The following is a 15,862-nucleotide window of genomic DNA, read 5'->3' on the forward strand; positions in this document are numbered from 1 at the left end:
TTATACCTCTCTTCACTCATGGGGGTAAATGCTTTATCTTTCAGCCCATATGACTCATGAAGAGAACAATTTATTTGGTGAAAGAATCACTGTATGCCTGTGCCAATGTTATTCTTTTAAATGAAGTGCCAGGAAACTAAGTGTAATTGCACGCATTTGGGGGAGCTGTCCACATTTGGAAAAGAACTGTCCGGGCCATTAGTGGCATTTTATTCAGAATGGAAATTTTTTTTCATCCATTGGACATAAGAAAGGAAAGATCTTCTGATCAAGGGCATATTTTCCAAATAACTTATCAGTTAGGATTACTTTTCTCTTTTTAGGTCTGAGTAATATGCTTCCTTGAATACTGTACAGAATATAAACCAGTTTATAAGACAAAATTTCAGGAATTCTAGCTTATAAATAATTTCATTTCTGGAATTCTAAACAACAGAAAAAGGTGCTACTCACCATAGGACCAGGTGGCCCATCTTGGCCTGCAGCTCCAGGGAGACCTTGTTCTCCCTGTGGAAGAAGAAACATGATTGATTTTTTTAATTAACAACAGCAGACATATTTTTTTCTTTATTTTAATTTTGGTAATACGAAAAAGAAAGAAAGCAAACATCACCTATGAATTCCATCACGTGGAGGACATCTACAAATATTGTAAGCAATTTTTGAGTCTTTTTACTTTCTGTGTATGTGTCTACATGCACATACATACACACACATGGATGGATGGATGTGTGTATAAAAATTATACATCTTTGAGATCTCAGGGTTTAGTTTTCTATTCTACCTTTAGAAGTTAGAATTTCACCATGAACTTACTAAATAAATGACATACTTAAATATTCTAAGGGTCTCTGACTTTATTACATAATATTTACTGCACACAATTTATAAAATAATGCTGACATAAATATTTTCATTCATAATTTTTCTTAGAAATAAGACATTATTTTCAAAATGACATCTTTCAGCACAGATGCTCACCACAGGGCCAGGGATGCCCCGAAGACCCTCTGGACCAGGCTTTCCGGCAGGTCCCTGAGGACCAACTGGGCCAGTTTTTCCTGGAGGACCTTCAGCTCCTGCTTCTCCCTGTTAGAAAATAAAATATGTGAATGCATTAATAATGAAAAAAGACATTGTATTATTTTATTAACAGTACTGAAATAGATGTTGTCCAGCGTACACGTGAGTTTTTCAAACATAATACCTGTAATGTATATTTTACCTTAGCACCTTTTTCACCTTGTCTTCCCTCTGCACCTGCAGCTCCAGGAGGACCCTATAAACATAAAATTGCATTTAAAATATATATAACATATAAAAGTAATGCAACTGAAGACTTATTTACAAATACCCCAGTTTAATTTGTAACAGAGTCTAATAAATTGTGAATTTCTATATCAATTTAGTTTAAAACACTGAGAAAACTCAAAACCCTTTTTATGTACAAATTTTAGTTAGAATATTAAAAACAAATGAAGCACAGATTGAGTAGAATACAGATAATCACATCATATCAATGTAAGGAAACAAAGATAAAAATTTTAAAGAAATGCTGATGACTTAGTCACCCTTAGTGTGTTAAATACTCAGATATCATTTATTTTGTTGTATAATTAGGAAGTAATTGAAGGTTTCAGATTTCACTTCCATCATTATATGTGTTTTTAAGATTGGCTCCTTTCTTAACCTTAGAGGATCCATACATTATACATTTTCATAAGATCATGTTCAAACTGGAAAAGTACAAAATTTAAAATCTTGTTGGTCAACAGATATTATATTTTCATTCTCTGGAACTACGTAATTCACATAATTAAGTGGCATAAAAAATAGTGTGACTTTTTAAAACCTAGTATTAGAGAAAAAGCAGGAAAAAAATCTTCATACTCCATATGTCATTCAAAAACTTAAGAAGATATTCTGGTATTTGCATAACTTTTGTATATCTGCATGGATTGCTATGGAAAAATGCTAATTATTATATGTAAATTATATATAATTTATATATATTTAAAGCTTTTCATAATACTGCTCCTTGTGTATATATATATATATATATATATATGTATATATATATATATACATATATATATATATATTTTCCCCTATCTTTGTGAGGTATCTGTCTCCCTATTTCTCTTTAGTTTTAGCTAAATAAATAATGATTAATTTAGCTAAATAAATAATTTAGCTAAATAATTAATGATTAATTTAGCTAAATAATAATGATTAATTTAGCTAAATAAATAATTAATGATTAATAAATAATTAATCAATTATTAGTATTTTTGAACTTCAGTTCTTTCATCCATAAAATGTTATTAATACGAATTCTCTTGCTATAGAATTGTTGTTAAATTTAAATGATGTAACACATGAAAAAATATTTTGTGAACTTCCAGTAGAGCAGTATCAAATACAGGAATGGAATCTGAAGCTTAAGAGCCTAAAGCCAGGATTCAGACTTCCTGGATTCAAATCCTGGCTCTGCCATCAACAAGCTTTGTGATCTTTGGCAAGTTACACACCCTGTGAGTGATTCAGTTTACTTCTCTGCAAAATGTGGATTATAACAGTAGCTATCTCCCAGCATCATCATGAGAATTCAATGAGTTGGTAAATGTAAATGGTGTATAAAAGTACCTGAGACATAAAGAACACTACAAATATTAGTTATTTTATTATTATTACTAAAATTATTAGATATTGTTATTCTATATAAATTCTATTATTTTACTAATACTTTTCACCATGTTGGCAACCTAAGAGTCAGGTCAAACAAAACTGACTTTCAAAATATATTTAGAGACACCATGTCAACAACTTACTTTTTTCCATACATCCTGTCTATAACACCTGAAAAATATGAACTCCATGTATGAAACTACTTGTTTTAACTAGAAAATTGAAAGTCAGCTAAACGATCCTGTAATATATAGTCAGATCTTGAAATCTGACATTCAAATTTCCTTCTTACATTCTCTTAGCCATTTGTGAAATATAAAACTTGACATTTCTAATCTTTGTAATAAACATGTAGAAAGGAACCAGTTACATTACATAACATATAATATTCAAGGTATCAAAGAAAACAACTATTTTTCAAGCTAGAAATATGTTATAATTCCCACTGTGTCTAAATTTTGTTCCTACTCATTATACTAGGTCATTGGTATTTTCACTTATGGCGTCTCAAATCAACACAAGCAGGGCACTTGGTTTGATAGTCCAATACAATAAGAGTGCTTTTGTCCTCTTACTGTGGTGGGCTACACAATATATATACTCATAATAAATTCATTCTAAGACATAAAAAATTTATAATTGTATTATAAAATATTTATTTCATTCCACTACTTAATTGATTGTTATTATTACTTAACAAACATTAAGATTCAATCTGAATCTTAACTGTGCTGAAAATTTCTACACAAGTTCAGACATAAGGATAGAAACTTTAAAAAAGAAACTTAATGATCTCTAGGAAATTGTATTTCATTTTTCCCCAGACTCTCTTGTTTTCCGTTTGTTTACTTCAATTTTTGTTATGAATTGTGCTCAAAATCATCAACTGAGATTGAGGTTGGAATTTGGGGAGAGTAGCAGAAACAGTGTTAATTGGTGAAAATAAGGTGAGGCAGGATGACTTTCTCTCTTTCAGATGCTATATTAATATTCTAATGGTGGATATACGTTAGTCTTTCATATGGTCTTTTAAATCCATATTTAAAATGGGTATCAGGCACTTCATCAAACTCAGAGTTCTGTGAACTCATTTATCTCTGAGAGAGTCAATGAATATATCATTAGTAATTATCTTCTCAATATCATCACTATAACTTCAGATATTATTAGGCATTCATTGCGCCTCGACCCAAAGATAAGAAGTGCATACATAAATCCTGTAAGCAGTCTCTTGAGGCAGCAACAATTTGTTAACAATAATATAGGCATTAAAACTTAAGTGTATCTTTTGAATTTCATACTATTTATGCAAGAGGATTTCTGTAAAGAAGCATAAGCTTCAAATATTTCTTAGTGTTAAAGAGTTGAGTCATTTTGGTGTGCAGATGGCAACTATACTTATTGTGGTGATTATTTTGTAATGTATAAAAAATACATTTTTGGTGTGATGGTTAAAGTATTCCTATTCAAATTGGGTAAAACAGCCATAATGACTATAATTTGGGGAATAGAAATTATGAGATTCAACTGAATAATGGGCTTTTCTTTATTCTATGAAGATTTTTCCGTAAACTAATGACATAAAGGTATGGGGTATTAACTTCAAGATTTCAATTACACATATGAACTTTATAGTATAGAAGATTTATAAATATCTAGCTTTAGGAAAAGCAAGTCATCAACTGTCTAAAATGTAACAAAAATATTGCTTTTACTGCAAGGTAGAAAAGAAAATCTGAGTTTGAAAAGCTTAGAGAATTAAACACAAGTAAACTACAACATGGCCACAAAATTGTGATTCAATAAAACATTTCTTCATCCCAAAAGGATTTCTTTCCTCTTTGAATGAATGCCTGATGTTTATCATTGGAAATCCACATTAAATGGTTTTACTCTGTTCTTTATCTCATTTTTCCCATTTTCATTTATTTCTTATATTTTTTCCAGATGGCACAGATTTTTTTAAGAAAAACTAGGATGAAAACAGATAACACACTTTTTTTAAAGAGAATAGGAAGTTCCCTTTAAAAAAAACTAAACAATGCCTATGGACAAATTCTTGTTTTAGTCATTTCTTTCTCATATATCTGCATAAGCAGAGAGGCAAGGACTTAATATAGTGAATTACTTCCTGTATTATCACGAAGTAATGAGTGTTCTGATTGGAAAATGCCTTGTAAAACATGAAAATAAAATAAGCTTTGGTTAATTTTCCACCCGTAATCACCGTTACATGAGATTTTCCTTGCTATGAGAAATATACTTTATATAAAATACACAGTATAATCCTCTCTCCACTATTCACATTTTATAATATTATTCTACAATTTGCCCATTCTTCCATACATGTTGCAAATAAATAGTTGTCTTCCTTATATGTCAGAAATGTGCTGTGCATGGAGAATACAAAAAAAAAAAAAACAAAAAACAAAAAAGTGAAACCCTAAGGAGTTCACAAAGTTTAGTTATGAAGACAGACAACAAAATTAACAAATACAGTACATTGTAAAACACACAAAGATGAAGTAGGTGTACAAAATAGGTACACTGATCTAGTTAGGCAGTAGGGAAAGCTTTCCTAAGAACCTAATATCTGATCTTAATCTTAGTGTGGGTAGATATGGGAGGGATGTTTCCTTCTAATCTGACCATCTACATTCATGCATAAAGGCATAGGGATGGAAAGAATACATATATGGTATATATGGGCATATATAGTAGGTTAAAGCTTCCTTTGTATTTTGATTAATTAATAATATCAGTTATTGTTTTAATTTTTTATTGTAAATTTTCTTTTGGCAAATGAGATGGGACTCCTTAAAATTCCATTTAATATATGCATTTTCAGGTTAGGTTTAAATCTTTTTAGTCATCTCTAGATTTTTTTTCAGTAAAAGGGCTTTGAACTAGTTCTTGGTTTCAAACTGCTATGATAACCTGAGTATTAAAATTCCATGGCTTACTGATGTAAACTGTACAATCTTCTAGTGCCTCAAGGAAATATACATTTATTCTCAAGTATTAAAATGCATGACAGAATGTACATGTACTACAAATGTCAACTTAATTCCCCTACTTGTTCAATAACTGTTAGAATGTTGTTTCTCAGTATCACTGCCACTCGCAACATTCTGACCAATATTCTATTTATTTATTCATTTATTTGTAAGAGTCACTCAAGGAAAAAAGTGATAATACTTTTCAATACATTTCTATTCATTGCTACTTCTGCTATGAGATGCTATAGAAAAATTGTTATTGGTCCTTTTCTGTTGTTCCAATGTAGCAAAACAAAGGATAAGAGAAATGTTAATTTCCACAAAATACATACAAAGCTTACTTAAAATTATGCTTTCTAGATGAACTAAAGGGAAATAAATGGTAAGGCAATTCTGTATTCAGTTAAGTCGTAAGTGTGTAGATCAGATATTATAATTATTGTATAGGAATGTTTTTTGCTGTTTCCACAAGGGTGATATTAAATTGATTCCTGCATCAAAGACATTGTTGCCTGTTGGCTGAATGCAAAGGTTGGTGAAGACAGAATTCTCCTCATCAGCTACAATTCACAAAATTCACTCTGCACCATATCCCTTTAGGCTCAGGAGCTTTGTGTTCACCCAGTGCATAAACAAAGTGACCTCACAGACATACAATAAAGTTCCCAAGTACTTCCTTCGAACTCATTTTAATCACATTATTATCTCTCAAACTAGTTCTAAATCCCTGTTTCTTGGCAAATCCATTTTATTAAAATTATATGCAGTCATCATGAATTTAATGCTCTGTTTTTTTGGCAATAGTTCTCATAGGAAATTCCTTTACAGTTTACGCTACATGATTTTACATCAGCTTACACCAAATAAATAAATAATACAAATTTGTATCCATCTCAACAGAATCACAGTATTCTATACTTCAAAAATGCAATTAATTATGAAGTTACTATGAATTTATTGCTAATAAACTTTCATCTCAATTTATATAACTCAGAAATTAGAAGAAAATGTCTTTATCTTCTCTGTATATTTTATTTAATATGTTTGTTTTGTTTGTAAATGATGGCATAATTCAAAACCTGTATTTAACTCCTTAAGAAGAGCATCCACTCTTTGAACTCTTGATAAATCCAGATATTAGATGTAGTGGTTTAAATATACATTTTATTAATTTAGTCTTCACTCCAGCATGGAATATTAGTTATTTTGCCTACTCTATAAATGAGAAAACTGAGACTCAAAGAAATTAACTTATTCTAAGTTGTATTTATAAGTAGCAAAGCAAGAATTTGAAACCAGGTCTATTTGATTCTAATGCAACAGCATTCGGGACTAGTTTGTGCTGATAGTTAGCTATGAAGAGTGTCAGTTTACAGGCTGAGAAAGACCTAAGTAAATAATTTGTATTTCTATTTTTTCACCTAAGCCATCTTTTTTTTTTTTTTTTTTTTTTAGGTAAAGGTAGAGCTCTTGACTAGTTTGGTTGTTTGTAATTCAAAAGAATGCAAGCATTAATTGCTACTGTTAAATCAGAGCAAATTATAGCTTTAGTAATAAGATTGTTGACACTAATCTTTACACCATTAAAATATATTTTACTCTTCTAAAGAAAAAAGATTACTGTGTAAAACAGAGAAAGCTAATTAAACCTGCCAATCTATCCAATCCTAATACAGAACACAATTTAACACATTATGTTAAATATCGTTCAGGTTAGATTTAATGATGCCACATTTTAAAAGAAGAAAACTTGCATAATACTGCTCAGTTGGGCTGACCTAAGGTTGATTCTTCTACTAAATCAAAATGGATGTAAATAGCTTTGTAAGCAATGCATAGTCATCACAATTCTCATATTATTAAAAATTCATAGATACAAAGTCTTCTAATTTTGTTTACAAAATGACTAGAGTGGAATAAAAATAGCTTATTATATTCATAAAAGTTGTTTTTTAAAATGGGAGGCTAGAACATCTCTAAAATTTTTGATGAGATTATTTTAAAATAATCTCATCAAAAATCAGAAAGGCAGCACTCCACTATAGAATTTGCTAATAATGAAAAGGATGATCCAGGGAATGAATCAGTTAATTACTTTAATATCTAAGAGTCTCAGCATACAAACGTATAACTTCCTACATGTCACTTGCAACTACTGTAACCCTCTTTCTCCCAGAGAAATAACTACCATTCTGAATTTAATGAATCATTGCCTTCATTTATTTAATCACTTTTACCACTTATGTTTGAATGCTAAACAACATGTTTTTATTTTTTTGCATATTATATAAATGAAATTATATATCTTCTCCAGGTCAACACTACATATATTTTCTTCTTAACATCAGGTGTTTGAGATTCATCTTTGTTGATTCACACATCTGCAATACAATATTTTCATTGCCATACAAAATTTCAGTTTATTCCTATCTCAGTACACTTATTTTTTCTACGTGTGTATCTTGGTAAAGTTGTATAAGATATCATCCAGAGCATGTACCTAGGAATGGAATTACAAGATAGTAGGGAAAGTTCATTGTTAAATTCTGCTAGGTAATAATGAACAATTCCTAAAGCAGTTGTACCAGTTAGCTCACAATAGCTGTTTATGATAATCCCCATTATTTTCTTTTTGAAAAACATCGTTTCCAACATTTGGTTTGTCAGACTTAAATTTTCATCAATTTATAGATGTAAGTGGTATCTCTACGTCATTTTTAACACACGTTTCCCTAACTTCTACACATCTTTTTACGTGTTTGTGGAACATTTGTGTAAAATACATTTCCATGCCTTTTGCTAATTTTTGTCTACTGTTTGATGCTTTTCTTCTTACTTTGTGAGATACACTTAGATACTCTGGAAAATTTTTCGTTACAAGCTTTCTGTATGTTAAAAGTATTTTATCCTGATTCGATCTTTTCAATGTCTTTTCAGTATTTTTAGATAATCAGAAACTTTTCACTGTAATTTATTTTATACACCAACTTTTCCATTCTGATCATACCTAGGTGACCAGAATTTATAACCAGAGGTCATAAATTTATTCTCCACTAATCTTTGCTAAAATATTCCAAAGTTTCCTTTTCATATTTAAGATTGTAATTCAACTAGAATTATTTTTTGTGAATGGAGAAATGTAAAGTCCAACTTTATTTTTTTCATATAGATATTCAACTGGCCCAGCAAAATATATTCAATAATCTATCTTTTATCCATTGATCTGCAGTGTCTAATTTGACACAAATGAAGTTACTGTATATTTTTAAGCCTTTTCTAGGCTCTCTCTTCACTGAGACCATTTGTCTATATATCTATAGAGAAGTTCAATTATTAATTTACTAACACATTATCTTAATTTCTTATTTTATATCCATCTCATTGATGCATATAAACATATTTTGATTTTTTCAAGATATTTTATTCCTTTTAATCAAGAGAGTTTATCAAGAGAGTCTGTCTGGTTAGAAATACTGACAGGAAAGAGTAATGTGATTTTTCTACTCTCTAATTTTCTATTTAAATTTAAAGAATAAATTTACCAATTAAACTTGCAATTTACTAATACCATGTAATCTTAAATTTGATTGAAAAAAATCATTGGTTATTATTTATGTTCTTAAAGCAACAAACTACTAAAATTTGTTGATCGTATACTTATGTTCTTGTTAATATACTATTAATATGTTATATATTATACAGTGTACTAGATAGTATATTATAATTATTTCTAATCTATGAAAAATATAACCTTATTCTATTATAAAGAGAAAAGAATTAAAAATCAGGGATTAACGTTTTTACATTATACCACATTTGAGCAGCAAATGCAGAAGTCCAATTAAGGTGTGAATGGATAGAAATGCAAATACATGGACTTTCCGCTACCCAACACTGTCTCATTGTTACAGAACAGAATATAATCTAAATATCTATATATCTGTGCTGACGGTCCTATGACATTTTTTCAATTCTAGAATCGAGTGGAGGTCTTTCTAGAAGTTTGTTTCAGTTATTCATTAGAAGTATAATTGTTGATAATTACACATTCTAAAGTATTCAGCACAAATATTTTAGAAACTCTCTGCTATTATAAAGATGAAAAGCGTGTTACATTATATTAGCAAGGTTTAAAAATTAGTAAATGTGGATGGAAATATTTTGAAAGTTCGTAATAGTGTCAACAGGGTCAACATTAACTATTGTGCTGAAATACTTTCATATATAGCTTAATAGATTTAAGATTTTTTTAATAGTTTTGTTATACATTTGTATGTAAATTTGGAGTCACATATTAATCTAAAGGAGGTATCTGATATACTGGTTCACACCTAAGTGCCCCCCCTTTTCTTGCATGTTTCTATTCATACTCCCTAGTAAATTGTTTATATTTATTTACTTTTTTTAAATTTCAAAATCATTCAGTTTTCAAAGTGAGTAAGCCACATGATCCACCACTGTCTCGCTAAAGAAATTAATTCATTCCCTAACTCTGTCACATATTAAAAGAATACATCCCAAATAGCAAATGGTACTTAGTTGAACTTATCAAAGATTGTAAGTGAACAATCTGTTTTGACATATTTTAAAATAAAACTGAACTATATAGCACTTGCTGAGAATTTGCTTTGGATAATGGAATGAGCTGAGAAGCTGCCAGTAGATGTTAATAAAATATTCAAAATATATTTTTATATAGCTCCTCCTTTTCCAGTAGTTACAATTTGAAGGAAGGTTTAATTCCCTCTGCATCAAAAGCATAATAACTTATACCTATATAAGATGATAATTTTGTGCTTATAATAACTATTCAATAACTATTTCATAACTAAAGACTAACATTCTAACATTATTATGTGAATACATATTATTTTTGTTTTATATGAATTATCTTATAAATCCTAGGTATAGTAGGCCCTCCCTGAGAAGCAATATAAGTAATTTGCCTAAGGAAATACAGGTAATAAATGGTAGAGCTGGGTTAAAAGTCAGGTAGTATGACTTCACTGACTTATTAACCACTGCATTAAATAGCCTTCCATCATTTGACTGGGAGAAAGACAAAAATGATTTCATGTTTTCTCAGGAAAGATTTCCACCAATTTTCAAAGACATTTTATATAAGTATTCTTCTGAAAGGTCTGAAATAATAGAACAGATATTCATCCATTTGGAAAGTTTTAAGAACATTCAGACTGTAGGCAAAAACAGGCAACAGATCTCAACATCATGTTACACTTTGTAATTACTTTCTAAGAATAACAGCCCAATGGTTGTTTTGGGATATGTTTCTTTTTCTATCAAGATTATGCTTTTGGGCTGCTGACAAAAAGAAAACAAACAAACAAAATAATAATATTAATAATAATAATGAGAAAGAGGAAGAGGAGGAGAAAAGTAAAAAAGGCACTTGGGTCAGTGAGAAGAAAATTGTATTCAGAGAAAATATTTACTATAAACTAAGTTCATTTCCAGCAAAGAGAAGTGTTTGCTTGTAAATGTTGACTCAATTTATGTCCTGAGAGACAGAATTAAAACCTGTCACACTCTGTGCTTAGGAAGATGTGCACTGTGAAAATTCTCCTAAGATAAAGCTACCATTAGAAAACCAGAGTGGCCCCAATTGCTCTGTGTCTTTGGATTACTGAAGGGGAAATGAGCCTAAGAAATATATTTCAATGTTGACCAAATATTTTGTTCATGGATAGGTTGGAAAATAGACTAAAGGAGGTTCAGGAGAACACTGTGTATTAATAGAAGTGCTGCAAGAGGCAGGTCAACAGGATTGTTTTATTATAAAGACAGTATAATAGTGGGAAAAAGGCAGTAAAGCAAATCTCCTAGGGTCCACTGTAGCCAATATTTTGAACAAGACCTTTATATTTTACTATAGCTCTTTCTTAAAATCCTATCAGAGTAGTTTGACAGTGTAAAGCAATCTAACATTATATGCTGATTCCTGAGCTCATTCTACTGATACTGCATTCAGGTTTCTATAACATTTTCAACAAGCACTGGAGTTTGGACAATTCATCTCCTTGTAGGATACCATGAGCTGAAATTCAGGGTATCAGCAGAGTCTTTTATAAGAGCCTATGGCATTTGTACAGCGGAGACCTAAGCACAGAGAAGTGGGAAACTATTTTTCATTGTGACAGATTAAACCTGTCAATTAAATTGTGTTCTACTTTAATAAGTATTTTGACAAATTTAAGAAATCACTCTCTAGGACATATGTTTTTCAGCACCATTATAATGCGCTGCCTACAGCTTACAAATATGATATAAATTTATACACACAATGGATAATGAGTAGATGTTTCAAATAAAGAATTTAAAAAACTTACTCTCTTTCCAGGAGGACCTGGTGGGCCAGCCTCACCAGATGGGCCAGGAGGACCCTAAAAAATGTGAAAAATACCTTTTAAGCAATTGGGTATTATTTTATGGCTCCCAGCACTGTTCAAAATCTGGACTGAAGCCAACCTGTTTCTTCATTTCTCCACATCTATCTTTCCTGGAAAATCTTAGCCCTATTTCAGATACCTAAACTTCTTCCAGACATCTATAATTCGAGCTGGTAAATTCATATGGAAAACTTCTTCACAGCTGGAAAAAAGTGAATCGAATTCCTTCTAGTTTAAACTGTTTTTTTAAAGTGCTAGTTTATATCTGACAAGCATCCAATAGATGTACTAATTAATAGAATTATATGGTTAATAATTCTATGCATATCACATACATCTGTGAACCATAAATCTATTACCTCTAATTTCATCTTGTGCAACACTAGCATTTTATTCCAAGGAGTACGCAACATGCTGGGATATGACCCACAAGTCTTATCTACACAGAATAAGTCTATATCTCTTTGACTGCAAGTATCCAGTGGGTATGGCTCTAGAGACAAAGTTATGTTAAGAGTGCAGTTTGTCTTTGACTCCTACTTAAGTCAGTGCCCTCCTTTACTTCCTCCCTAAATAAACTTATGTGGTCAAAGCCCCCTACTGCATTTCCCAAATTAAAAATAAAAAAGAGTCCAAAAATGCTGAGTTCATTCCGGTTAGTAATTGAAGTAATTCATGCTAATAATAGGCTGATAACCTAGTTTTCTTCATTTAATTCTTACTTGTGTTTTTAAAATGACTCTCCACTTAACACAGTTGGAGAGATAGTTCAATGTAATATAATATGACAAAATCACTAGTATGATATGACTACAGTTTTTATTATGAAGGCTTTGATGATATTTCTTAAATCACATCAAGTAAGAAATGTTCCATGTAACACTGACTTTAAACTGGAATTCAAATATACCTGAATATGTACATGCATAGCTATGCTTTTGGAAGTGTAATTATTTCTGATTATTTCTTTAAAATATCTTGAGACTATGCAAAGATTGAATAAAAATTGTGTGCTTACTTACCGGTTGTCCAGGATCTCCATCTTCACCCTTGTCACCACCAACACCATCCTGACCCTATAATGGGCAATAGAAAATGAACCCAGGTATTTCTCACTATTAATTAACTTTTATCAGAAAAAAATGATATGATGTACCATCTTAGTCCTTAAGAAAAATTATTACCAGATAAACAAAAGTATTATTATATTCTTTCAGTTGGTTTTTTTAAGGATTATGGTATCTCTCTTTCCATAAAATGTATGAAATTGCTATGATATCAAATTTAAAATATAGTATGCTGTTAATATAAGGAAAGGGGAGGATGTAATTAGTATAGAAAGACAGTGCATCCTTTAACCATGAACAAATATGGTGCAGTTTGAGACAGAATTTTCATTTTAGAATGGACTGAGGTAAAAGCAAAAATCTTGTAACTTTGAAATGATAGTAATGCAGCTACTCAGATAATTAGTATGTACAACTCAACAAAGTCTGGAAAACTAACCCAATGAAGAGATAATAATAATCATGCAGCACAAGTCTGATAGTCTCCAAATATATGAATTTTTATTCTGGTAGTTGTGATTACAGTTTACATCTTCCTTTTATTCCTATTTTTGGGGATCCACTGAAGTAATTAAGACTTTTCTTTAATTATTATCTGGGAACAATCCCCAGCAAAATAATTCCTTTGTTTTTCTGTGATACTTACTGCAGGGCCAGGTTCCCCAGGGGGACCAGGATCTCCAGGAAAACCAACAGGACCCTAAAATACCGTTTTTAAAGGAAAGGAAATAAATGAAAAATTTTTATAAAGTCATGATATTCTGAAATTTAAGAGGTAAAAGTCATGGTAAAACCATATGAGAATATCTCTCTTCTCCTGCTAGAAAATTTTTAAAAAATGAAATGAATTGAGAATGCTTATGAATACATCAAACGATGAAAAGTCAGCTTCACCAGCTATGGGCCAAAGTCTCATGATTTCTAGTCTTTCTACGAAAAGCTTCAAGTGGCTTTGACATAGATGCCACTTTAAAGAGGGCCAAGGTCACTTACCGGGTTACCCTTAGGGCCATCGTCACCTGATGGTCCTTTAGCACCAGGAGGTCCAGCAGCACCCGGTGGACCAGCTTCTCCTTTCTCTCCTCTTTCTCCTTTGGGACCCTACACAACGTAAGAAAAAGAATGATTATCTTACAAGCTTTAAATCAGTTTCTTAACCTTAGCATACGAGGTCAGACAATACTCTGCTGTGGGAGCTTGTCTCATGCGTTGCAAGATGTTTAACAGCATTCAGGTCTCTTTTACTTGGATGCCAGCAGCTACCATTCCTCCAGGTGTGATAACCAAAAATGTCTCCAGACATTGCCAAATGTTTCCTGGGAGTGAAATTCACTCTCAGTTTAAACCAATCTAAATTAAAATAATATAATGCTAATACAGTTCATAAATGTTTACTCGATGTAGCAGGGTTTGCTGGTTTCTTTTGTGGACAGTCCACCAAAGATATATGCAATAAACAGCTTATAGTTCTAATGTTCTAACTTATGCTAATGTAATTTTTTTTTTTTCAGTTTCTGTGTGAATCAAAATATGCAGAGGATAGGCAAAATTATTGAACAAAAAGGCTCTGCATTGGTGATGATTCTTAACGGGTTGGAAAGTGAAAGGAACTGAATCACAGCTAGGAGTTAAGTTACATGTTTAAAATACTCTGAAAGAAATATCTGATCCATAACACACTACATTGAAAATAAGCCAGCACTTACGCCTGTGCCTGCTTCCCCAGGAGGCCCTGGGTTCCCTGCTTCTCCAGGCTCACCCTATAAAGAAGAGATCAAAAGAGTATCATAGCACAGAAACAATGTTTCACATTTGTAAAACTTCCTTCAATGATGACCATGACACTTTAAACTAGCCCTTGACTCATTATATTATTTAAAAGGCAGCGGACAACTTAGGCAGCGGACAACTTTGATAAAAAGAATAAACTTTTCCTATTACTGACCTTAATACTTTTATTTCTCAAGTGGGGAGATAGAACTGGATAAGCTGGATGCTACAATTCTCATCAGTTAGTTAATACCCAGAGCATTAACCCAAGTTACCACCAAACCACACAAAACAGACATTTGCATGTTTCCTAAAAATCGTGTATTTGTGTTGCATCAATATTCATATTATAATTAAGTTTATGGATTAAACAATTTAAAATGTTTTGTACTAAAATATGAATTTACTTTAATAATCAAACAATTTCATAGTATTTTGATAATCCTATAAAATTTAGTTAGTAGAGGTCTAAAGAGGTCTAAAGTAGAGCTATAAATAAATACAAAAACACTATTTATAAGATACACATAGATACTTAGATACTAATTAAAACTGCTCCATTTGAGGATATATATTGGTAGTCTTTATGATCTCCATGTATAAATGTGGATGGCTATTTTATGGCTCAGTGCAATAATAAATAAACCTCCTAGCCTAGTAGGCTTCCCTTATGAAAGTCTGTTACTAACTCTTCGCACTTAGAAATGCATACAAACATAATATTCGGTTCAAGTAATCATCCAAGTGAAGTAATACAATACATTCATGTACCATGTTTCTATACAAAATCAGTAGTACTAGAAACTCTGAAGTGAAAATTGTTCTAAATTTTTAAAAAATGTGAGGCCTGAATTTTCTTTAATTTTTAGCTCAGCTATTTCCAATATTCCTGGCACAGACCCACTGCTCATAAATTTGTTTGAAGTGTATT

At 31.1% G+C, this 15,862-nt stretch overlaps 1 protein-coding gene across 1 annotated transcript in view; it reads right to left on the minus strand.

Moving 5' to 3' along the window:
* The window catches only part of COL11A1 (collagen type XI alpha 1 chain), a 214,494-nt gene that overhangs the window by 19,344 nt on the left and 179,288 nt on the right, over positions 1-15,862 (minus strand). The window contains exons 50-57 of the mRNA XM_007169509.2: positions 14,868-14,921; positions 14,155-14,262; positions 13,808-13,861; positions 13,117-13,170; positions 12,035-12,088; positions 1,226-1,279; positions 982-1,089; positions 454-507 (exon numbers count right to left, since the gene is read on the minus strand). Coding sequence (XP_007169571.1) covers positions 454-507; positions 982-1,089; positions 1,226-1,279; positions 12,035-12,088; positions 13,117-13,170; positions 13,808-13,861; positions 14,155-14,262; positions 14,868-14,921 — 540 coding nt within the window. The remainder of the gene's footprint in view (positions 1-453; positions 508-981; positions 1,090-1,225; positions 1,280-12,034; positions 12,089-13,116; positions 13,171-13,807; positions 13,862-14,154; positions 14,263-14,867; positions 14,922-15,862) is intronic.

The sequence above is a fragment of the Balaenoptera acutorostrata genome, chromosome 1, assembly GCF_949987535.1.
Source record: "Balaenoptera acutorostrata chromosome 1, mBalAcu1.1, whole genome shotgun sequence".
Taxonomy (NCBI): Eukaryota; Metazoa; Chordata; class Mammalia; order Artiodactyla; family Balaenopteridae; genus Balaenoptera; species Balaenoptera acutorostrata.